The sequence below is a fragment of the Oryx dammah genome, unplaced genomic scaffold (genome assembly GCF_014754425.2).
Source record: "Oryx dammah isolate SB20612 unplaced genomic scaffold, SCBI_Odam_1.1 HiC_scaffold_17, whole genome shotgun sequence".
Lineage (NCBI taxonomy): Eukaryota > Metazoa > Chordata > Mammalia > Artiodactyla > Bovidae > Oryx > Oryx dammah.
Window position 1 is genome coordinate 42,779,851 of NW_024070201.1, and position 25,565 is coordinate 42,805,415.

A 25,565-nucleotide genomic window follows, 5' to 3' on the forward strand; every position below is an offset into this window, starting at 1 on the left:
CATGTCCATTGAGTCTGTGATGCCATCCAGCCATCTCATCCTCGGTCGTCCCTTTCTCCTCCTGCCCCCAATCCCTCCCAGCATCAGAGTCTTTTCCAATGAGTCAACTCTTTGCATGAGGTGGCCAAAGTACTGGAGTTTCAGCTTCAGCATCATTCCTTCCAAAGAAATCCCAGGGTTGATCTCCTTCAGAATGGACTGGTTGGATCTCCTTGCAGTCCAAGGGACTCTCAAGAGTCTTCTCCAACACCACAGTTCAGAAGCATCAATTCTTCGGCGCTCAGCCTTCTTCAAAGTCCAACTCTCACATCCGTACATGACTACAGGAAAAACCATAGCCTTGATTAAATGGACCTTTGTTGGCAAAGTAATGTCTCTGCTTTTGAATATGCTATCTAGGTTGGTCATAACTTTTCTTCCAAGGAGTAAGCGTCTTTTAATTTCATGGCTGCAGTCACCATCTGCAGTGATTTTGGAGCCCCCCAAAATAAAGTCTGACACTGTTTCCACTGTAGGTGACAGGTATCATTAGAGGCTTTAATCAGGGAGCATAAGGTCATATTTATATTCTAGAAAGAGCTCTCCAACTGAATTGAGGGTCAGGACTGGAGGCAGAAAAACCTATTTGGGAGCTTCTGAATGCTTTGCAGAAGAGGTATTGAGAACATGAAGGCACTAGATGGAATAGAAAAGCAACAGTGGATTAGAGAAATATTTAGGAGGAGACGTGAACAGCATTTGGTGATAAATTGGATTGGGGACTGAGACAAGGAAAGGGTTGGGGTGAGCTCAGAGATTTCTGACTTGACCTCTGATCTGCATTTTCTTCCCATACGCCCCCCATCTTACCCAGCCCTGTTTCAGATGCAGGAGGCACCGACAAAAAGCCTGTGGGTTGGTTGAATGGTAAGATGAATGTGACCACTGGGGAAGAAATAATCAAAAGATTTATAGGAAAAGCAGGAAAAAAAATGGGCTCTTGAGAGGGCATGAGAAAGAATGAAAACTCATATACAGAAAGGGAGACTGAAGGCTGAATTTGAGTTGAAGACCCTGAAAAGTGCAGGTTGGCAAGTCGAGGAGGTTTTTGAGGCAGGGAGTGAAGCAGTCAGAGAAGTACTTTAGGAAGGTGAATCTGTTGGTAATAACAGAGCTAGGGCCAGGAAGAATGGCCAGCCAGGGAGTGCACTGGAAGGTTATTGCAGTAATCTATATATGAGATGGTGAGGAGCAAAGGACACTAGTACCATAGGGATAAAAAATCGGGGACAGACAAAAGGGACCCAGGTATAGGGTGCTGCAGCAGGGAGAAGAGAAGTCTGGGATAATGTGGTTTGGAGCCTTGGTGACTGGGAGTATAGAGATGCTGTTTATAAAGAGAGTAAAGTCAGAGGAGTAGGAAGGCTTGGACAGGGGAAGGGAAGAGAAGCATTCCCCCTGGGAAAGTAGAATTTGAGTTGCAACAAGACTCCTAGGCAGAAATGTCCACAGGCAGGTGGGAGTCTAGGAAAATGACGTCACCTCTCCATGTGTAGACTGACCCCCCTACCCTGCGTCTGTCCACACTGCTCTGACTTGCCTCCTGTTAAAAGGGATGAACAGCCCACGCTCCTTCCTAAGGCCCACTCTTCCCCTGGGGCTCCAGGGCCCATTCCTTCTCACCATCTCAAGAGCAATGTTCCTGCTTTTGTCCCCACCGACCCTGCATCTCAGAATTCTCCTTATCTACTGGATCATTTCCAACAGCACACAAACCTACTCCTGTTTTAAAACCCGCACAAATCCTCCTTTGACTTCTTTTGCTTGTCTCCGGATCCTGCCTCCTGTCTTTGACCCCCTTTCAAGCAAAACTCCTTGAAAGACTTGTCTAAATTCCCTGTCTTTGCTTCCTCATTGACCATTTTCTCCTCCACCCTAACCAACCTGGTTTTCATTCCCAATGTCTTCAGGGGAACTGCTTTTCCCAAGGTTTCTAACAACTTCCATGTTACCAAATCCATTGCCAGCTGTCACCCAGACTCTGCTGACCCCTCTCCTCCCGGAAACTCTCCTCATGGGTTCACATACCACACACCTCTGGTTCTCTTCCTGCTTCACTGGCTGCTCCCTTTTCATTTCCCATGCTGGGGATCCCCTAATTTTTTTATCTCTAGACATCAGGGATCCCAGGTCTCAGTCCTCCATGCCCATCCCTTTTTTTTTTTTCTTTTACTCTCTTCAATGACCTCACTCAGCGCTGCAATAGCTTTAAATACCACCATATGCTGGTGACTCCCAAACTGCCCTCTACAACTCACATGCACACACACACACACACACACACAGAGTGAAATACTTTTGAATTTATGAATGTTTACTTATTTTAAAATTATATACTTATACTATTACCTAATATATTGTATACATCATTTTAAAAAAAAGAGATACAGATTAAATAAACAAAATTTTAAATAGCTGGCTAGCCTCTGAAGGCACCATGCTGACAACTCAGCAAGGTTTATTGTTAACGGTAGTGGCTGTAAATCATTTTTTTCAAATAGTCTTTTTGTTCATTGCTTCTAAGAGTTGGGCATGACTGAGTGACTTCACTTTCACTTTTCACTTTCATGCATTGGAGAAGGAAATGGCAACCCACTCCGGTGTTCTTGCCTGGAGAATCCCAGGGACGGCGGAGCCTGGTGGGCTGCCGTCTACGGGGTCACACAGACTCGGACAGGACTGAAGTGACTTAGCTTAGTGCAGCAGTGTTTTGGCTCACTTCTTGTCAGAGCTGATTAAATCGTCACTGTTTATATCTTGGGATATGGTTTGACAAGAGCTGGTACCAGGAGAACAAGCTGTGTCAGTTCTGCGCTTCCCTGGGGCTCACCTGTGCCTGCAGCCCAGGTCCTGCACCATGGGTCCAGGATTTCTACAAGAATTGTTGGAAGCTGCTTTCTACTTCACGATGGTTTGTTTGTTTGAGACCAGATAATATAATCAGGAAACCTGTTCAACGAGGCCTAATTGAAATTCTTCTTGAGACACAGAAAAGAAGTGAGTCAGTTAGTACCTCCCCACTCACAGGTCTCTTTCTTGGGGACTTTGTGTCTTCACATGTGTGTCTGACTTGTGGAGATGTGGACTGACTGAGGGACCAATCTCTCTTCTTTTTTAAACAGAAGAACTTAAAATATATATATATATTTATTTCAGTTTTATTGAGATATAATAGACATACAGCAAAGTATAAGTTTAAAGTGTACAGCATAATGATTTGACGTACATGCATCATGAAATGATTATCACAGTAAGTTTAGTGAACATCCATCATATCAAATATCTACAGCACTGAAGAAATATGAAAAAAAAAGTTTCTCCTTGTGATGAGAACTCCTAGGGTTTACTCTCTTAACAACTATCGTGTATAACATACAGCAGTGTCAATTATATTTATCATGTTGTACATTATATTCCTAGTATTTATTTATCTTATAGCTGGAAGTTTGTACTTATTGACCACCTTTATCCAATTTCCCCTTCTCCTACCCTGATCTCTTTTTCTGTGAGTTTGTTTGTTTGTTTTTGAATTATAGCTGACCTATGCATTGGAGAAGGAAACGGCAACCCACTCCAGTGTTCTTGCCTGGAGAATCCCAGGGGCAGGGAAGCCTGGTGGGCTGCCGTCTATGGGGTCGCACAGAGTCAGACACGACTGAGTGACTTGGCAGCGGCAACAGCACAGCACTGTGTTAGTTCCTGGTACATGACATAGTGATTCAATATTTCTATATATTTCAAAATGATTACTGTGGTAAGTCTGGTTTAGATACTAAACCAATGAACCTTTCTTTATGTCTTATTTTTTAGATAAAATTTAATATGCATAGATGTGAAAATGCTTTGTAAACTGCTGAGGTGTAGTATTCTAGCTTGGAGACCGCCAGCATAACGAACGCCTTCTCAATACCAACACTTGCATGGCCCCAAAGTTTCTTAAACTCAACATGTCCAAACAAAACCTTTTCTTCTCCTCCCTCACTCCACACCAAAACCCCCTTCACCCTCATCTCTGTAACTGGCTTCCCTGTCTGCTCAGTTACTCTAGTTGAAAGCCTCAGTTTTCTTGATCTCTCTTGTTCTGTCATGCTCCTTATTGGATCCATTAGCAAATCCTGTCAGATCTGCCTTTTTACCTGAGTCTAACTAGTTTTCTCTTCCTCTGTTTTTACTACTCTGTTCCAAACCACCACCATCTCCTCCCCAGTCTATTGCAATGGGCTCTGAATTGTTCACATTACCCTTGCCTGCCTTCCATTTGTTCTCCGCACAGCAGCCAGAAGATCTTTTAGTAGCATAAGTCAGATCATGTCCCTGCCCCATTCAAAACCTTCAGCACATTTTGAGTAAGAGCTAATTTCCTTACCAAGACCTTCAAGAACCTATATAATCTGCCCCTTGCTTGCTTTTAGAGTTCATCTCCTATCACCCAGCCCCTTTCCCTATGTTTCTGCTGCACTGGTTTTTTTGCTATCAGGCAAGACCATTGCAAAACTGTTTCCCTCAGTTTTGAGGGAACATTTCACTCTGATCTCTGCTCACAGAGGCCTTTCTGGGCTATTCTTCTAAAATAGCACTCATGCAGACCACTACTCTTTGCCTTACTGTCTTCCCTGTTTGAATTTTCTTCATTGCACTTACCTCTTGTTAGCATTCTACTATATATTTATTTGTTTGTCCATTTATTTCCCATATTCTCCACTAGAGCAAGAGCCCCTTTAGGGCAGGGCCATGTCTGTCTTCTCTGCTGTATCTCCAGCTCCTAGACAGTACTGGTGCTAAGTACTTAACTGAATAAATGAGTAGATGAATCTTCACCAGAACAACAGATGACATCCCGAGAATAGTCACCAACACTAAGAAAAAAGGGGGCCGGGGTAAATCTTTGGCGAAATATTTACACTGAGGGCAAAAGAGACATTTTAAACGCAGTGAAATCAGTCCCATTAACCAGACATGAAGAAAACATAGCATACCCTGGGAAGTCAACAAGGAAGGCATCAAGTTGGGCTCCTCTCTCAGCCTCAACTATAAGAAAGTTTTCAAATAGGAGACCTGAGAACACATCAAAACCTGGACAGACGCGACAAGTCAACTTCTTGGCCCAAGAGGGTGCTATCTCCTGTCGCTCTGAAACACTCATTTTTTTTTTTTTTTTTTTTTGAAACACTCATTTAAAAGGTGTTCAAATCGGGATCCCTAGGCCACAGCGCTGCCTCTGGTGCCATTGCCTCTGAGCAGGGGCAAAGCAGCAGCTCCAAGAGACCCTGGGAATTCGTGTGGGCTGCCTGAGGCTCTGTAGAAGGTAGGGCGTGATCCTTAAGAAAACAGTCAAATGCTGGGGAGTGACCTCTTTTATTAGGTTCACCATCTTAACTGCAGAGAGACCATAGTGTTTGTCCACAGCCTGAAATACTCAAAGGCCATGGTGTTGAAAAGAAGGCCAGCCTTCAGGTCTCTTTGTCACCATTAATCCTGGTCCCCACTGGTCTCTCCCTTTTGCATCAGAAAAGCTTTCTTTTTTTCTTTTTTTTGAAGAGGAGGAGAAAACAGCTGTGCGGGATTGGAGAACGGGATTTTAATGGTCACTGAAGACACACAAAAGCTTTGCTGTGATCGTGAAGTGTTCTGGGGGCAATTGACTCCTTTGTCTGGGGCAGCAAAACAAGCTGGCTGCTCAAGGAGAAAAGAGATGCAGCTGGAACTGGGATGGAGGTCTCTTGAGGCCAGATCTTCAGCACATTTGCAAAGAGCTGTTTTCAGGCATCTCTTCATGACATTTCAGAATTGCTTTTTAGTGTTTGGCTCATTTTTACCTTGAGAAAGAAACAAATTAATCTGGAAAGTTGTTGGCATGGATTATTTCTGTAGGTCTGTAGGTATTTCTCTCTGGAAGGAAAATAGAAACTGTGAGTGATGAGCTTGTTAATGTGGAGCAGGCCTTTAATGCTGAGAAAAAAGAACCAGTGCTTTCTTTTCAGGCAGGGGGGGGGGGAGTGGGAGGGGGTGGGGGCCTGAGGGGCATTTCTCAGTTCTCTGCTCACTTGAGAAATTGTAACAGATGTGGGTTATTGTGAGGCTTCCCAAAATGTAACCTTGGGAAAAAAAAGGTTTTGGAGTGGGAGTGGTCAGTAGTTTTAAGGAGGAGTGGACATCCAGAACAGCAGGAGTCCATTCAGTGACTATTTGCAGTAGGAACCGGGTCATTTTTATCCACTCACAGAGGGGGTCTTTTTCTGACAGAGGAACTGTGATGGAACAGACCAAGCTGATCTGACTCCCAGTTATGATTCGTGGGGCTGTTGGAATCATTGTTGTACATATGGGCACTGTCCCTTTAGGTGAATGGGTGTTACAAAAGCAGCCCTTTCCCACAATGGACATAGCTTGGGAAGAGGAGCCCCAGACAGCCTTGGTTTTATTTACTTCTTCCAGTCTTCATGACAGTCGGCTTGATAGAGTCCTGAAGGGGTTAGCTCTCATTTACTGTCTATTGTAGGCACTAGAATAGTCAGGTGGGACCCAGGATAAAAACCCATGAATTCCTAGTACGTAATTCAGCCCTGCTTTTCATGGGAAGGGAAGGGAAAGTCGCTCAGTCGTGTCCGACTCTTTGCGACCCCATGGACTGTAGCCTACCAGGCTTCTCAGTCCATGGGATTTTCCAGGCAAGAGTACTGGAGTGGGTTGCCATTTCCTTCTCCAGCTTTTCATGGGAGATGAGCTGAAATAGAGTAATTATGGAAACATTTAGAGGCTAAGTCTGGAATTACAGGCTCTGTCTGCCACAGTTCAGTGCCTCATATCCACTGTAACGTTATTTGCCAAGAAAGGAAGAGTTTAGTTCACTTATAATTTTTAAAAAAATATCATAAAATTGAATAAATATATAAATATTATAAAAGAAAATCCAAACAATATAAAAAAGTATTAAGATTTAGATTTTAGTGTAGACTTTCTTGATTGATATCTTTTCATTGTAAAAGTAATATTTAAAGTGGCATATTTCAGCTTACTATGATTTTTTAAAGTCTCATTTTTGTTTTCTTTAGATTTGGAGTAAATAATGAAAAGATTTTTATTACTGGTAATAGAGAAAAAGTACATATGCAAATTGCACTTGTAGGGTAGGATGAAAACCAATACTACCCCTTACACACATTCAAAGGCTGTAATAACTAATTTTATCATGTGATATTTTGTTTTGTAGTTCTGGGCAGCTTAGATATAAAAGAAAATGTGTTTATTCTAGTCAAACTCCCCATATGCCCCATAGAGAATCCTTGCAAAGTCTGGAATTGTGATTCAGTTGGCGCTTTTGTTCAATGATCTTTTTCCTCTTTAAACTCAAAGCTCTTGATCTCATTGAAGGTGTATTTCACAGATTAGTTGTGGGACCTTGGCGAAATTATTTAATGTCTCTAAGTCTCTGTGAAATGATAGCTAATCATAGCACCTTGCTCCTTTGGGTTGTTTCCAGGACTGAGTCAGATAATGTGTGTAAAGCTTATTGCACAGTTGCCATGTTCGTCTCCAGAGCATCTTCCTGACCCAGGGATTGAACCCGTGTCTCCTACATCTTGTGCATTGGCAGCTGGGTTCTTTACTACTAGCGCCACATGAGAAGCCCCAGTAGATCACAAGTAGTCAACAAATGTTAGCTATCAGAAAGCCTGTTTGATGGTTCTGATGATGATGTTTAAGTATTAAGTAGAGAATCCACTTCAGTATATTTACTTTATGTTCATATCCTAAATGGAGAAGGCAAAAGCAGCCCACTCCAGTACTCTTGCCTGGAAAATCCCATGGGCGGAGGAGCCTGGTAGGCTGCAGTCCATGGGGTTGCTAAGAGCTGGACACCACTGAGTGACTTCCCTTTCACTTTTCACTTTCATACATTGGAGAAGGAAATGGCAACCCACTCCAGTGTTCTTGCCTGGAGAATCCCAGGGACAGGGGAGCCTGGTGTGCTGCCGTCTATGGGGTCGCACAGAGTCGGACACGACTGAAGCAACTTAGCAGCAGCAGCAGCGGCATATCCTAAAATAAGATAGAAGATGTTGTTTAACAACACCAAGAAATATGACCAGAAGCATGGTTTATTAACTTCCTTGTAGTTTATTCTTTCAGGAGACGCTTACTAGGATTTGCTCTTTGTAATGTATTAACATTATTACAAATATGAAACATCCTATTTTGCACTGCTCGTCTGTAAGACACTTGAGATCACCCTCCCCATAGCCAACAGTCAGTTCAGTTCAGTTGCTCAGTCATGTCTGAGTCTTTGTGACTCCATGGACTGCAGCACTCCAGGCTTCCCTGTCCATCACCAAATCCTGGAGTTGCTCAAACTCATGTCCATCGAGTTGGTGATGCCATCCAACCATCTCATCCTCTGTCATTCCCTTCTCCTCCTGCCTTCAATCTTTCCCAGCATCAAGGTCTTTTCCAATGAGTCAGCTCTTCGCATCAGGTGGCCAAAGTATTGGAGTTTCAGCTTTAGCATCAGTCCTTCCAATGAATATTCAGGACTGATTTCCTTTAGGATGGACTGGTTGGATCTCCTTGCTGTCCAAGGGACTCTCAAGAGTCTTCTCCAACACCACATTTCAAAAGCATCGATTCTTTGGCACTCACCTTTCTTTATGGTCCAACTCTCACATCCATACATGACTACTGGAAAAACCATAGCCTTGACTAGATGGACCTTTGTTGGCAAAGTAATGTCTCTGGTTTTCAATATGCTATCTAGGTTGGTCATAACTTTTCTTCCAAGGAGTAAGCGTCTTTTAATTTCATGGCTGCACTCACCATCTGCAGTGATTTTGGAACCCAAGAAAATAAAGTACCCACAGCCAAGAGAGTGAGCATTTCAAACACAGCTTCTGGTCATATTCCTTGCCTTTCAGTGGCTCTTTCAGGATAAAATCCAATCCTTCAGGATAAAATCCAAAGGCCTGACACTCAAGGACTTTTTCAATCTATTTTTTTTCCCCACACTTTCTTCCTCCCCTTTCCTCCCATATGTCAGACATGAATCTTTACAACCTGCCTCTTTGCCTGTCTGGGGAGCTCCTACTCATCCTTCAAGCCCTCTTGAAGATGTGGCCTCTTCTAGGAAGGCTTCCAGAATGCCACCAGCCTGAATTAATAGCACCTTGCTGTCTATTATTCCAATACCAATCCTATGTTCAGTGAATGATTTTCACCTTTATACTCCTGACAATCCCATGAAGTAGGGGGTGTCATCACGTGCTTGTGTCCAAAACTGTTGAGGACCACTGTGATCCCTGCCCTCAAGGAGCTCAAGGTCTAGTGAAAGAGGACCTGTAAACGCCCCTAACAGAGGGTGACAGGGATCATGGCAGATGAGTGTGCACAAGGAACCAGAGATGGTACATGTTCTGTATTCAGGGAGATTGTATAGGAAAGTGTGGGGTCAATGCCAGCAGTTGACCTTCATCCCCAGCACTCATATCATCCTTCCTTGGGCTCTGTCCTCTCACTGACCAGACCATTTCCCCCTTTGGCTAGTCAGTTGCAGGGCTGGGACATATTATGACGGAGCACAGGAACGCTGTATTTTATGTCCAAATGGAACCTTCCAAAATGAGGAAGGGCAAATTACATGCGAACCATGTCCAAGACCAGGAAGTCCTGGGACCCTGAAGACTCCAGAAGCTTGGAATGTGTCTGAATGTGGAGGTAAGAATTCTGTCTGTCCCTTCTTACTCCTCCAGCCTCTGAAATCATTGTTGAGACAGAAGGCATAAATAACATCTTAATGCAGAAAATGTGTACTGCACCATGGAATTCCTACTGGTAGAAATTTTACTGGGCTCATCTTTTTTGCTGAATAAATAAATGAAGACCTGATATAATACACTGGCAGAGAAAATGTGTATTTGTTGCAACTGCATGTTTCATCACTAAATGTATACCCCCTGAGACCTGAGTGATCAACCAGTGTGGAGGGACTATCTGAAAGTGTCAAAAAATGGAGAGAGTAGCTCTGATTATTTCAAGATTTCATCTCAAAGTCATAGCTGATTGATTTTCTTCTTTAAATTGGAGGATAATTACTTTACAGTGTTGTGTTGGTTTCTGCCGTGTAACAACATGAATCAGCCAGAAGTATATATATATCCCCTCCTCCTTGAACTTCCCTCCTACCTCCCATCCCATCTTACCCCTCTAACTCATCACAGGGCACCAAGTTGAGCTCCCTGAGTTATACAGCAACTTCCCACTAGCTATTTTACATATGGTCATGTTTATGATTCGATGCTACACTCTCAATGTGTCCCACTTTCTCCTTGCCCCACTGATTTTTTAAAAAGTGTCCATCTGGCTATTTTGTTAAAACTCCGTGAAGAGTTTTTAATCATCTATAAAATATTAACTCTGGAGCCACACTTACTTGGGTTCTATGGGCTTTTGTCCTATTTTACTGTAAATGTCTTTCTTAAACAGTAGAAGGGCCAGCTGTCCTGACACTCTGTAGGCTCAAGTGGATGGTGTGATTTGATCTGGAAATTTTTAGGTGATGTCCAGGGTTGAGCGCACCAGGGCCCTGGCAGCCCTGCCTCTCTTTCTAGTGACCTCTGGGGCCCACTTTAGTTCCCACCTTAATGACTCCAAACTCAACTACAGGATCTTTTCTGATTTAAAAATCAGATCCTCAGATTGACTGTGTGACTTCTAGCATAAACTTTGGCCCGTTATGAAATCCTAGAACCAATGGTAACATTGATAAGGAGGTACTTTGGGGGCATCTGTTCACACTTGTATGTGATCTCAATAATATACATATTTATAGTAAATAAGAACACTAGTAATAATAATTTATTGAATACTTACCTGCATAAGGCATAATGCAGGCATTCATGGATGGTTCAGTGAATTACTCATGTGGTTGCTGTATCACTACAAAAACTTTATGAGGTTAAAGTGACTCATTCAAGGTCACACAGCCAAAGAGTAGAGGATTTAGAATCTGAACCCAGGTCTGACAGACTCCAGACTCCTCCCTCAGGTGTATTTGTTAAATACTGTTATATCTATAACTTATGGTTAGAAAGAAAACTGTGAAAATTAATAGAGGAGAGAGGATTAGGGATATAAGACAACAGATTTCTTTTTATAGCATCTTGCTAATGACAAGCTAATTCCTAAGTAAATATGTGCCTTTAGAAATCCTTTTGTTTATGGCTGTAATACTTGTCATAAATTAAAATAAATAAATAAGGTGTTTAAGGCTTCCCAGGTAGCGCAGTGGGAAAGAATCCACCTGCCAGGGCAGGAGATACAGAAGACCTGGGTTCAGCCCCTTCTTTGAGAAGATCCCCTGGAGAAGGAAATGGCAACCCACTCCAGCATTCTTACCTAGAGAATCTCCATGGACAGAGGAGCCTGGCAGGCTACAGTCCACCGGGCTGCAAAGAGTTGGACATGACTGAACGACTGAGCACGCACACACACACACACACACACACACATACACACACGTACATACACACACACAGGTGTTTGAATAAATGCCTCTGGGTCCCTCTGTTACTGTGGATGGGATTGGCTGTGTTTAGTAGACTAAATGAGGGAGGCCAGGACACTCCTCAATGTAAGGAGATGTAACTTAGTAAATAAAATTGGTAAAAACTGGTAGACCATTCCATAACCAAGAATCTTTTTATCCCAGGATGTAATCAGCTGGGTGACTGCAGGCAGCGAACCCTCTCTCTGGGGCCTCCAGTACTTCAGTGGCTGCCTGGGCCCATGTAGTCCTCAGCCTGCAGCATACTCAGGCCTGCTCCATATTTCAGAAGCGTCAACACTTGTCTCCATCTTTGCCCTGTGGGTAAACATCAGGCACCCACATGCCACTTCATCGGGGTCAGCCGAAGGGCAGGACAAGGCTTCTGCTTGCTGAGGTGGGAGCTGAGGTCAGCACAGGCAGACAGGCCTGACCACATCTCTCTGATCTCACTTGAAGAGAGGTGCAGCAGGCTCTCCCCAGAGGCCTTGCTCACCTAGGGTCATTCCTCCCCCAGGTCTGTGCCAACCTGGTGAATACTCTGCAGATGGCTTCACACCCTGCCAGCCCTGTGCGCGGGGCACATTCCAGCCTGAAGCTGGCCGCACTTCCTGCTTTCCCTGTGGAGGGGGCCTCCCCACCAAACACCGTGGAGCCACTTCCTTTCAGGACTGTGAAACCAGAGGTGAGGACTTGGCAGCTTGCCTTTTCCCCAAGTGGAATTTTCCTTTTGAGGACCAAGGGATCTAGTACAGCTCTGAGCAAGCCCAGCCCAAGGCGCCCCATGTGGAACTCAGCAGCAGGGAGCTTAGGTCCCCAGGGCGATTCATTCCTGCAGGATGGGCAGGGAGCACAGGAACTGCCTAGACATGGGCCTCCTGGCCCTCCCACCTTGGCCCCTTTGGATGGGGCTGACTGCAGGGAGACCAGGGAGAAGCACGCAGGTTTAGTCCCCAGCCTCCCTCTGCTCCTTCCTTCCAGGCTTCCTCTAGCACCTCTCCCTTACCTAGAGCTCCCTGCTCCAGAACAGACCCTGCCTCTTCTCTGGAGCCTTACCCACCTTCTGCCAGAGTTCAGCCTGGAGCCTGGGGACAGCTCTGTGCCCCTCCATGCTCACAAGCTGCTGTGCATGAAGACAGAGCTGTGAGCTTTCATGTCTGATGGCACAGACCCTAAACTCAGAAGATACACCCATACCTCATTCCCTTTGTAATTTTCTCAGCGTCATGAGTCACAGGTCCCACCTAAGCTGGCTATTTAGGGAATTAAGTGTTGATTAGCCCCAGATTAGTAGGAAAGCAGTACTTCACTTGGGCATAAACATTTCTTTCATGAACTGTGAAATTTCTTGGGTTGCATTTGATAAAAATAGTCTTTTTTTGTTGTTGTTCTCTCCACCCTCCCCCACTCCTGCAGTTCAGTGTTCACCTGGACATTTCTACAACACCACAACTCACCGATGCATTCGTTGCCCAGCAGGAACATACCAGCCAGAATTTGGAAAAAATCATTGTGTTTCCTGCCCAGGAAATACCACAACTGACTTTGATGGCTCCACAAACATAACTCAGTGTAAAAGTAGGTTTCCCTCTAAGGCTTTTCACAGTATGCTTAAGAGGGCAAGTGCCTGGGCCTACCTGGGGGTGGGGGATGGCAGGGGTCCTTGGTTCGTTCAGGACCATGGAGCCACTCTTAGCCCTGCTCAGGGCTCTGCCGATCAGCGCTGGACCCTCAGGTGCTCGCCTGTATTCATCCAGTCTACTTCTCCAGGCAGGCAAGCTGTACTGGCTGTAATTTCCTGCTAAGGGCAGAATGTCAGGTCAACCCTGTTCAGCAAGCGCTGTTGGAGAATCTGTACTGTGTCAGGCACTGCAGGCAGAATGAGTCCTTGGTTCTGCAGCAGCACCAGCTGCGGGATTTCGGAGGCAGCAGCCATGCCCTCTGTCTGGTGCTATGCTGTGCTTAGTCGCTCAGATATGTCCGACTCTTTGCAACCCTATAGACTGTATGTAGCCAATCAGGCTGCTCTGTCCATGGGGATTCTCTAGGTAAGAACACTGGAGTGGATTGCCATATTCTCCTGCAGGAGATCTTCCCAATCCAGGGACTGAATTCAGGTCTCCCGCATTGTAGTCGGATTCTTTACTGACTGAGCCACCGGGGAGCCCCTCTCTGTCTGGAGAGATGAGGAAAGGCTTCAGGAGGGTAGGAGAAGGTTTTGATGGGGGAGGTTGGCGGAGAGAAGAAGAATGAGCCTCAGGCCCAGGAGAGCAGCTGGGAGGAAGCACAGACTCAGGAGAGTAAAAGGCTTTATGGGAGGAAACCCCTGGACCTGATCATGGAATGTGCTGCAGGGAGGCTGAGCAGACCAAGAAGGGAGGCCTTATTGACCAGAAAAGGAAGAAAAACCACAACCTGAAAGTTGAGAGTTATGTTTTATTCGGTGCACAAAGCTGAGAACTTAAGCCTGGAATGCAGCCTCTCTGATAAGCTGTAAGGAACTGCTCCAAAGAGGCAAGGGAGGAGCCAGGATACACAGCAGTAAAGAGAGACCAGGTAGTTGGAGCATTAAAAGACTACTGTTAATCAAAGAAAACCAGACATCTCAAGGAATGTAACACTTTTCTGTGTATGGGAAGATGCAAGCGTCTGGGCTCACGGATATCATTCCTTTGACATGCACTCAGCTATCTGGGGCCAGTGCCCTCTGCTCTCTCATCCCAAGTCTCCTCGGGGTGCACCCTTTGGGGTGCCTGCAGTGCCTCATGGCTCGCTGGCTGCAACATCCTTTGTTTACTGCTACTGCTGTGGCAGGCAGCATTTTTTCACTGTGGTCTTGAAACTGCCAGGCTACAGAGTTTGGTTTGTATTTTGTAGGAATGGAGAGGTAAGTCATTCAACAACTTGTGCGGTTTGTTTGATTGTTGTTTATAACCATCATGTGAAATTCTCTAGTAAAGGCCAAAAGACAATCTAAGCTGATTCAGTGTCATTAAGACTGTCATGGAGGGGAGCAGAAGGCCTCTCCAAACTGGAAGAGTAGGGGATTGGAGGGGTGAATCATTGGAATTTATGACTGGAAGAGTATCTAGTTTTCTCTCTATCCCAATGAAGTCCTTTTAATAACATCCTCATAAGTAGCTGTCTAGTCTCTTTTTGGGAGAAGGCAAGGGCACCCCACTCCAGTACTCTTGCCTGGAGAATCCCATGGATGGAGGAGCATGGTGGGCTGCAGTCCATGGGGTCGCTAAGAGTCGGACACAACTAAGCGACTTCACTTTCACTTTTCACTTTCATGCATTGGAGAAGGAAATGGCAGCCCACTCCAGTGTTCTTGACTGGAGAATCCCAGGGACGGGGGAGCCTGGTGGGCTGCCATCTATGGGGTCGCACAGAGTCAGACACGACTGAAGCGACTTAGCAGCAGCAGCAGCAGTCTCTTTTTGAACATTGGCCTTAACAGGAAGCTTACTGCTGCTCATAATATCCTAGTCTGTTGGTATATTAGACTTGGTCAGTTCACAGTGTGAGGAGATAAGGTTTTTTCTCCCTACCGAGATGAATCTGTCTCCTTGTCCCCTATCGCTGGCCCTCATTTGTTTCTTAGTTCCTCAGGTGGCCAATCAGGCTCAGAGGCATCCAGAGCACTCCCCTCCCCTTTTTCTCTTCCAGGAACAAAAGCCTATTTATTTATTTTTTTCTGCCAGGAATAGTAAATCCAAGTTACAACTAGAGAGGCCAAAGGTAGTCCCTTCAACATCTTCTTGAACACATTCACCTGATAGTTTTAAACAATATGCTCCTTAAGGTCAAGAATATTTGTTGGATGAGTGGAGAGATAGTGACGATGTGGCTAAGCTGGAGTGTGTGTGTGTATCCACAAGTGTGTACTCTCCTTGTCTTTGGTGTAGCATGCTCCATACTGACTGATAGCTGAATGGAATTCTCTTCCCCACTTGAAAATAAAACCTGGTCTTGACCAGAGAGAAAAGTGAGAGTATGGCTGCCAAGTCTTCATCAGAGATGTCTAGGAAAAGGTAGAATACCCTCTGCTGAACAGTCAGCTCTGTTCAACCTATTTTGACAAACCTGCCAGTTTTGTACCACCTGTTCTCCCAGCGCTTGGACTTTGTAAACAAAACAGTAAAAAATAAAGTTATTCTTTTGTTTCACAAACACCTGCCCCTGACCTTCAAGTTGATGAGAAAATGATGCTCTGGGAACTCAGAGGGGTGGGCTCTGTGTGGAAAGCTAATGTACTTGGGCTCCTAGCCGGGGCTGGGGGGTTGGGTGGGTGGGGGCTGGTACAGACTTATCCCCACAAGGGTGTCACTTTCAGGCCCTGTTCCTCCATGGCAACAGAGGTGCAGTGCTTCTCCCAGCAGGTGCTGGCTGTGACGTGATGATAGCTCTGTTATACTTTCATGACTCATGGCATTTCCTCTTCCAGACAGAAGATGTGGAGGGGAGCTGGGTGATTTCACCGGATACATCGAATCCCCAAACTACCCAGGCAATTACCCAGCCAACACAGAATGTACCTGGACCATCAATCCACCCCCTAAGCGCCGCATCTTGATTGTGGTCCCTGAGATCTTCCTGCCCATAGAGGACGACTGTGGTGACTACCTCGTGATGAGGAAAACCGGTGGGTCTCACGCCTCTGCTCCCCTCTCTTTCTGAGGCCAGCAGGGAAGCCTGATGGCAAACCACCTGGCTTTATTATTTTAAAAATTTTTTATTGATGTAGAGTTGATTTACAAGATCATGTGAGTCTCAGGTATACAAAACAGTGATTCAGATTCTTTTCCCTTATAGGTTATTACATAATATTAAGTATAGTTCCCTGTGTTGTACAATATGTTCTTGTTGGTTATGCCTGACTTTAAATGGGAGATGCAAGCCTAGAATGCCACCCTGTATTAGAACAGAGATGAGATGTGAGTTTACAGGGTTTGCCAAGAAAACAAAATTTAGACAAAACCACAGGTTGAGACCTCCTGTTGAACCCTAGAGGAAGCAGTCCTGCAGGTCAGTCTCCCCTCTGTGCTCACTGGGAAGCCTCTTCGGCAAGGACACAGTGTCAGTGAACCTCAGGGAGGGCTGATTTCAGGACTCCAGACACAGGCCTCACCCTGGGAAACAACTCATGGCTTGGGCACTGACCAAGACCAAGGGCCTGGTCCAGCCAGTAGGGACCCACCTCCCATCCTGACACGTGACCCAGTGTCCATAAAAGGATACTGCCATCAGCACAGCTTAGAGGCAGCATAGTGAGGGGGCTCTGCAGCCAGATTTCCTGGGTCAGAATCCCCACTCCACCTCTTATTAGTTCTATGATCTTGGGATACATTCTGGAACTTTCTGCCTCAGTGTGCTCATCTGTTAAAATGAGGATAATAATAGTTGCTACCTCATAGGGTTGTCGCGAGGAATAGATCAGTTTATATTTGCAAAGCACTGAGAATAGTAATGATACACCAGGCCACCACAGAGTGTTTGCCATTCTTATTAGTGGTTGCAATGCCTGAAGTCAGGTGTGAGTCTGAGTCCTGATTTTTCCACATATTGGCTGTGTGACCCTGTGTTATCCATATGCTTAATCTCTCTATAAGTGAGGGAACCACTGCACCAACTTCCTCTTGTTTGGGGGAGGGCAGGGTTAAGTGAGATAAAGTCCATAAAGTGCAGAGCACACTGCCTGGTCCCAGGAAGCATGCAGCCAATGGTGGTGATTATCACTAGGTTACAGCAGGTTGGCTCTAGAATGTGAGGGCCCTAACTCAGCTCCTGCATGACTGCTGCAGCCTGAGCTGCTGCTGTTTGCCAACCAGGGGCCTTGCAGTGAGCTGTCCGTAGGGCCCACCACCACCAGCTGCATCTGCTAGATATCCAGGACTAGATTTCCAGTTTCCTTCTGAGGACTCCACTGGTCCTGAAGAACCCTTGCACATGACTTGTTCTGTGGTGTGAGTATCTGAAAAGATGAGTGTCCATTGTCTGCAGGCTCAGTGGTGACTTGAACCCCATCCCCTCCAACTTCCTTTGGCAGCTTCATCCAATTCTGTGACAACGTATGAAACCTGCCAGACCTATGAACGCCCCATCGCCTTCACCTCCAGATCCAAGAGGCTGTGGATTCAGTTTAAGTCCAATGAGGGGAACAGCGCCAGAGGGTTCCAGGTCCCATACGTGACATATGATGGTGAGCACTGTGAAGCTCAGGCTGCAACATGTGTAAGGAGCACCTCTGGTTTGAAGAGAACCCACTCTGGGCCAGCTGGTGGAGTGCTGACAAGCACACATGCTCAGCAATGCAGGCAGGTTATGGAGAAAGGGCATTGCTGACTCACAAGTGCCAGTTTCTAAGCAGGTATTTGGAGACACTAACAACAGGCATGAAAAGATGTTTGAGAAAGTAAATAAAAGCGAACATAGCTTGATGGGGTGGAATGTGGGCATTGGAGTTAGGCAGATTGGGTATCGTCTCTTTTGTGACTTTGTGATGTTACCAACTCTAGGCTTCATTTTCTTAATATATAAATGAAGATAGATAATCATTAGACTTAATGTGAGAGTTCAGTGGGATAATCCATAAAGAACTTGGTTTGGCACATAGTAAATGCTCAGCAAATATTAACTTATTATGGTTGTGGCTGTTCTTATATGGAATCCTAAGGATGGGGAAAAAGACCTGAGTTCTGGTCTTGTCTCTGCCACTAACTTGCTGTTTAACTTTGGGCAAGTTAGATGACCTCTGGTTTTACTTTCTTCTTGTTAAAGGAAGGGGTGGCTGATATGAGCCTTGGGGCCCTATCCAATTCTGAGACTTGGGTGACAAACATTTACTAGCAACACAAAATGAACTAGATCCTGTCCTGGAGGGACTCATAACCTAGTGGGGGAAGAGTCATCTACTCATCATGAACTTATTCATTCATCCATGTAGCAAATATTTAATGAGCACCTACTATGCCAGGTATTGAGTGAAGAGCTGGAGACACTATGCTTAGTGACAGTCTAAAATGTATATGGTATTATAGATGCTACAACAAGGCATATACAAGGTTTTGTGTGAGGACAGAGAAGGGGCTGCAGTTCACTTTGCATGGGTTTTGGCAGAGAATAAAGCAAATTCTCAAGAGGTTTGAGTCAAAAGAATTTATAAGTTTTCTTATAAGTGGCAGGAAGAACATTCAGGAAAAGGAAATTACATAGGTGAAATGATGGAGTACTTGGCATGTTGGGGACTGATGATTTGGCCAATTGGTAGGGTGCATGGGGCTCAGCAGTGAGATGAGAGTAGTAGGAGGCAGACTTAGGCTATGACGAGACTCAAGGGCCAAGCTCAGAAGGGTAGACCTAAGTTTATAGGGAGCCACTGAAGGTTTTCAGGTAGACAAGTATGAAGAGTTGGTGTTTTGGAAAGACAGTATTCTATGGAGTTCCTAAGAACACCTCACATAGTTTATTTCTAACATGTGATAAGATCTAGAATCATCATCTTGGTGCCTAAAACATGTCAGACGCCAAGACAAGGGATCTCAGCATCAGACTCCTAGGTGGACACACATGGCTCCCATGTGGCTTTGCTGGGAGACAGAATACCTCCTCTCCCCACAGGCAGCCAGCCCACAACCGCCCGCATCTGGGATGAGGAAGGCACCCAGAAACCACGGAGAAGCCAAAGCAAATGTCACCAGAGCTCACACACTTTAGTTCAGGCTGTTCTCTACTCTGTGACACATAGAAACATCTTGCTTTTTTAATTAAAAAAAAATTCAAATAAAGAGTTGTCGCTCGAACCAGAGAAAATTACACATAACTCTGGTTAGGCTCATGAGAATGGATCTGGCACGTCACAGCAGAAAATAGTTGAAAAATGCTGCTTTGGCCATGCAGAGCCTCTTAGGTCCTCACCAGAGCTTATTTAATATTTTTTCTCAACATATGTTTCAGACAAATCTGATATGTGGTTCTAAACCCAGAAGAACAGCAGTTGCGTTGAGAAGGGGCAGCCGAGGCTGCTACAGACTAGCGCACCGGCCCGGGAAGCAGGAGGGCGATAGCTGCGCTATCGTGTGCCGAGCTCAGGACCCGTGGCAAGTGTGCTTGACCTGGCGCATTCCTCACAGCCGCCCAGGCAGTAGACGCGGCTGCACCTCTTTCCTGATTTATAGATGAGGCTGCTCTGGCTTAGAGATTTAAGTAAGCGCCCAAGGACACAGGAGGACAACGTTGCAGGGCCTTTGCGGCTCCTGAGTTCTTACCTACAACACTGGAGTGCTTTAACCAGGACAACTGGAGCAAGTGAGGAGATAGATAGTCATTCTTAAAAGCAGAGGAAAGATTTTTTTTTTTTAATGGTGCTTTTGAGGACTTCCCTAATGGTCCAGTGGTTAAGGCTCCATGCGCTCCCAGGTTCAATCCCTGATCAGAGAACTAGACCCCACGTGCTGCAACTCAGACCCAGTGGAGCCAAATAAATAAATAAGAATTCAAAAAAAGATGGTGATCTGGAAGCATTTGTGGTGGCAGACAGCTCTCCAGCATAGTGACAGGCATTCCTAATGGTAAACTCCTCATCAGAAGAGGCTAATTCTCTGAGGTAGAAACTCAGCAACAGAGGAATTCAAGATTAAAAAAAAATGTACCCTTATTCATATTTTATAGGTTTTGTATTCACTAAAATTAAAGGATAAGAAGAAAGAGACCAAATGAACAGAGGACCAGAGTCATCGTACAAACATGTATTCAGTTAGTAATTATGAGTATTATCCTATGAATTTCCATTTCCCATCACTTGACTAAGGGAAACTTTTTTGAGAACTCCTCCCACACAGTTCCAGTGATGTTCTTATGATTTGTTTGGTTTTGTTGCACATGATATGCATACAAAGAGGCACTTTTTTTCTGCCTGGAATTTTAAAGAGATTGTGTCTTGCATATGCTTGATTTGAATTGTGACTGTAGGAAATAGGCTAGACTTCGAAACGCTGCTGCGTCAAGGAGGATGATGACTGAGAATTGAGCTTGGGGACTTAGCAATGTGAAGGTCACTGGGGACCCCAACAAGCAGTGGTGGGGGCCACTGTTGACTGGAATGGGTTTGAGATAGAAAAGAATAGAATTGGAGACAGTGAGTGCTGACAATTCTTTCAAGGAGTTTTGCTATGAAGGGGAGCAAAGACATGGGATGCAAGCTGGAGGGAGAAATAAGGTCAAGAGAAGGTTCTAAAAAAAAAAAACCCAAAACTAGAGACACAACAGCATGTTTGTTATGCTGATGTGAAAGACTAGCAGAAAGAGAAAAGTCGTAATGTAGGAAAGGAAGGGCAGAATGACAGGAATAACGCCCTTGATTTGGTGAGAGAAGAGGGAGCTGGTGAGCAAAGTGGAGAGGGGAGCCTTGGCTGGATGCTCTAAGGGTTCATCTGAGGGAAAAGGATCAGGAGAGGGTGTACAGGTGCTGGTGGGTGACAGAGGTGGGGGAGAGTCTGTGGGAGTCTCTGATTGGCTTATTAGTATCAGAGGGGTCATTGTTCTCGTGGCAGCTGTGTTACCCACCAGGGTTCTTGGCCTTCCCCGATCATTCCTAGAGGCCAGACAAGAAATTCAGGCAAGGCTTTACTGGGGCCCTGCTGGAGTGGCCAGGGGAGGGAGAACAAACAGGTTCCCTTGATTGCTTGCTCGCTGCTCCCTGCTCCCCGAGAGGGTGCAAGCTTGTTCCTTACATGGGGTGAGGGAGGGGGTGTGTCCAGGGGTCGGGCTGGAGGGTGGCTTCGGTGTTTTGCCCACCCCTTTAGTGGTGTTATATGCCGGGGGCATGGGCAGTACCCTGCTTTTGCTCCAGGCTCTTCAAAAGTGGCAGTTGGGCTTTTTGGTCTCCTTGTATCTTTGGGGTCGAGAGTTTGCCCCGACTGCATATGCGTGCCGTTATTTTCAGTCCCATTCAGTTTCTTTGTGTTTTGTCCCAGGAGTGCTGTGTCTAGGTGCAAGCACCGCAGCACTGCTGCACAGGGTCCCGGGTCCCAGCCGTCTCAGCTGCAGAAGGGGCATTTCCCAGAACATCATTTGAACAATTAAAGGAAAGAGCGAGCTTGGAAATAACGAAACCATAGCAATAAAAAATACGTCCTTTTTTCAAACAGAGGACTACCAGGAGCTCATTGAAGACATAGTTCGAGACGGCAGGCTCTACGCGTCTGAGAACCATCAGGAAATACTTAAGGTGAGTATGTACCTAGGTGGGCATGGCATTTACCCGTGCCAAGCACCACAGAGGAAAGTTTCCTGTCCCACCACGTGGCTGCCTTTCAGACACTGAGCCTGCTCTTGGCTGAGGGCAGTTTTACATCTTCACCAGACTTAGTTTCTTTAAAAAAGCAACAGGGAGTTGGTTTTAGTGTTGTTAAGTGTTTATTGTGTTGTTTAGTCGCTAAGTTGTGTTTGACTCTTTTGTGACCCCATGGACTGTAGCCCCAGCAGTCTCCTCTGTCCATGGCATTTTCCAGGCAAGAATACTGGAGTGGGTTGCCATTTCCTTTTCCAGGGGAGCTTCCCCACCCAGGGATGGAACCTGGGTCTCCTGCATTGGCAGGTGGATTCTTTACCACTGAGCCACCAGGGAAGCTGTTTTTAGTGTTGTCAAGTAAAGCTGTATTTTTTAATCTAGAAATATGAGGCAGAGCAGTGGGAAACTTGTTTATCATAAATCCAAGCCAGCAGCAAATCATGTTTTCATGTTTATTCTCCAAATAGTTGAAGAGTCTTGGCTCCTTGTTCATCCTTCAAGCCTGAAGTTCACCAACTTTCAGATACTTATAAGTATAAATAAACACTTGCCACATTACTAACCCTAAAAATATTCCCCAAATTCCAAAGTTATCATGTGGTTTAAGAAAACAATTTTTTACATATTAAGTTTTCTGTTATGAAACTAATATGTGCTTTTTAAAGATCCTTGGGGAGAAAAATACTGGAAAAAAGGATACAAATCAGAGGAAACAATTTTCACAAAGTGTTTTTCAGCCTATCAACTTACGTCTCACAGTGGGACATTATAGTTCCATTGGCAAAATGTCATCATATTTAAATATTTTGGCCCAGTAACAAAAATTCTGTTCTTTTTAGGATAAGAAACTGATCAAGGCTCTGTTTGATGTCCTGGCCCATCCCCAGAACTATTTCAAGTACACAGCCCAGGAGTCCCGGGAAATGTTTCCACGATCCTTCATCCGATTACTCCGTTCCAAAGTGTCCAGGTTTTTGAGGCCTTACAAATAAGACTGCCCACATGCCACTTGACACAATGTTCGGCTTGTGGGCTGGCAGGACACAGCCATCTGCTTCTGCAGCCAGCATAGATGGATAACGCTGCCTCTAGTAGCAGTGACTGGTTAGAGTTCAATTTTTATAGATAATACAGATATTTTGGTAAATTGAACTTGGTTTTTCTTTCTCAGCATTATAGATGTGGACAGAGAATGGGTTTGAGTCTCACCTGCTTCTCATTGGTGTGGGCAGCCGTCTTGGATACATTAAGGGCTGGCTGAGCTGGATTTCGGTCAGCTTAGGTGAGACTCGCCTGTCCTTCTCGGTCCTCACTTCTCCTCAAGGGGGCTGCCTTGTCTGAAACTTCAGCTTCTTCCAGCTTAGCCCTCCCTAAGGGAGCCCTTTGTACTCAGGTGTTGGCTCTGACCAGGCAGAGCAGGAAAGCGGGGAGGAAGGGAAGGGGAGCCCTCCAGACACCGTCCACCTCCCCCCGACCCGAGACCTGGGAGGACCCGGTTTTCTCCACAGCCTTCTCCAGTCTGTGTGACTTAAATTTGATCCCAGCAGCTTGGATTCCAAGCAGTGATCACCAAAAAAATACTTAAAGCAGAAAGAATTAGAAATAAAAAGGTAGAAACTCAGCACTTCCACAGACATCATAATGTGGATCTGTCGATGACCTTCCATGTTGCCAGTTTCCATCTCGTAGCAAATGCACTGTGCTTGTCTTACACCTGCAGCGGTGCCTTCAGGGCACTGCTCTTCTGGGCACCGAGGTAGGGCCTGGACAGTTCAGATCGGATGTGATCTCCTGATGGATGTGACTCCATCCATCATGAAAAGGAGATTCACACGCCCTGAGTCAGTACCGCCAAGGGTCCTCCTTCCAGCTGGGCTTCCCACCACGGGGCGGTGGAGGTCCAGGTGGTGGCGCTATGGCCCAGCCTGTCACGCTTGCCTCCCTTCCCCCGCTCCAAGCTCAGAGACCGACTGAGAGCGTGCGCTGCACGGCTCAGGGTGGCCTCACTCCCTCAAGGGTCACACCACCGCCAGAAGCAGCTACACTAACCCCAGCCTCTGAGTAGCGCAGAATCATCTCACTTTCGGTCAACACAGTGGGACCTCATAATCATTTTCTCCCACAGGAATCCGATTTTTCAATACTATTGAATTTTTAAAAACTGAAATCCACAGGCAAAAACCTTATTACAGTGAATAAAAAAATTATATAAAACAAGCTGCCGTTTCCCTAATGAAAGGGTTGCCTACAGGCAACCATATTGTTTTATTTCAGTAACTAACTCCACACACAATCAGTTCTCTACACCAAAGTAACAAAAAGATGATCAACAAATATTTCTGAAGAAAATGAAGATTATTTCATTGTTGAATTCACTTTTTACCTCAGTGATTTTTTTTAACCTATAAGCAATATTGACTTTTTTAAAGCCCTTAATCAAAGTTTTTAAATTTATTTGAATGGTCCTAAGTACCCTTTTCTAAGTCTCTCATGAAAAACTTGAACATCTTCATTTTTAAAGGTATCATTAATACAAGTCCTTGTAATTTATAATGCCGGAACTTGGCCTATATTTCTGAGTCTGACTATAATATGAAAATTCAGATGTAACATAACATGAGTTAGTGACCTGACCGATGGGGTGAGCTGAACTGCACCATTCTGTCCAAGCATATTAGTAACTATATGCTCAGGACTGTCTGGTTCTGTACTGCTGATTTCATAAGAAGGCAGCTGATGGCAGTACCTGGGGATTGGAAGGAGGCTGCATAAACCTGGTCTCTGTGAAACATCCTCCAGGAGCCGGACCATGCACAAGCCACTGAGGCCCTCGTGAAACTTCCTGTCTATACCCATCAACCACTCTGAGAGACTCTGTGGTCCCATTGGAAGGCTGGTGGGCAAGGGCTACTGATACTATCTGCTAAATCATAAATAGTTAACTAATATCACCTCTTTGACTTAGGGTTGCACAGTAACAAGACAGACAAGGTCTTGTCATTTTAGACCTTACCATTTAGAGGGAGGAGACAGACAATGAACAAATCAACAAGAAAAGTATCAGCCAGTAGTAAGTGCTATGTTGAAAAATAAAATAGGCTAATATAAGGGATGATGGTGTGGCTGTTTTAGGTTTGGGAATCGTGAGGGTCCTTCTAGGTAAATGATTTTTCAACTGAAAAAAAATGGCAAGAAAGAATCAGCCTTGTGCCAATCAGGGGGAAGAACATTCCAGAGAGAAGAAAGTCAGGTGCAAAGGCTATCCAGGCAGGAAAAAGCATGTGTGTGGATCACAGACTAGTGAGAAGTCAAGTGGTATGAGATGAGGCCAAGAAACCAGACAGGGCCAGAGCACACTGGGCTTTGGAATCCAGAATGGGGGGTGTGGGCTTAATTCTAAATATGTTGTGGAGCTTTTGGAAGGGGTTTAAACAGAAAAGCGGGGTGATCTGATTTATGTTTTTAAAAGAGAGCTCTGGTTACTCTAAGAAGAATAGGTTTTAGAAAGCAGGCACCGAGGCAGAGAGCAATTAACAAATTATTGCTACCAACCAAGCAGCATCCAGCAAGAGGTGAGGCTCTCTGGGCTTAGACAGTCATAGCGGAGAGGACAGAACAGAAGGATTGTGGACATGTTTTGGGAGAGAGTCCCCAGAACTTCCTGATGATTGGGTGGAAGTTAAATGGAAAGGCAGCAAC

At 45.2% G+C, this 25,565-nt stretch overlaps 1 protein-coding gene across 5 annotated transcripts in view; it reads left to right on the forward strand.

Moving 5' to 3' along the window:
• Positions 1–24,814, forward strand: part of SCUBE2 (signal peptide, CUB domain and EGF like domain containing 2) — a 77,463-nt gene extending 52,649 nt beyond the window's left edge. For 3 of the 5 annotated variants that reach the window (XM_040258416.1, XM_040258411.1, XM_040258415.1), the window contains 7 exons: positions 9,574–9,744; positions 12,090–12,257; positions 12,989–13,150; positions 16,023–16,220; positions 17,625–17,777; positions 21,724–21,803; positions 22,706–24,814. In XM_040258416.1, the coding sequence (XP_040114350.1) occupies positions 9,574–9,744; positions 12,090–12,257; positions 12,989–13,150; positions 16,023–16,220; positions 17,625–17,777; positions 21,724–21,803; positions 22,706–22,858 (1,085 nt within the window). In that variant the 3' untranslated portion in view covers positions 22,859–24,814. The remainder of the gene's footprint in view (positions 1–9,573; positions 9,745–12,089; positions 12,258–12,988; positions 13,151–16,022; positions 16,221–17,624; positions 17,778–21,723; positions 21,804–22,705) is intronic. The other 2 variants (XM_040258412.1, XM_040258414.1) reach the window with 2 other exon arrangements.
• The last annotated feature ends 751 nt before the right edge of the window (positions 24,815–25,565 follow it).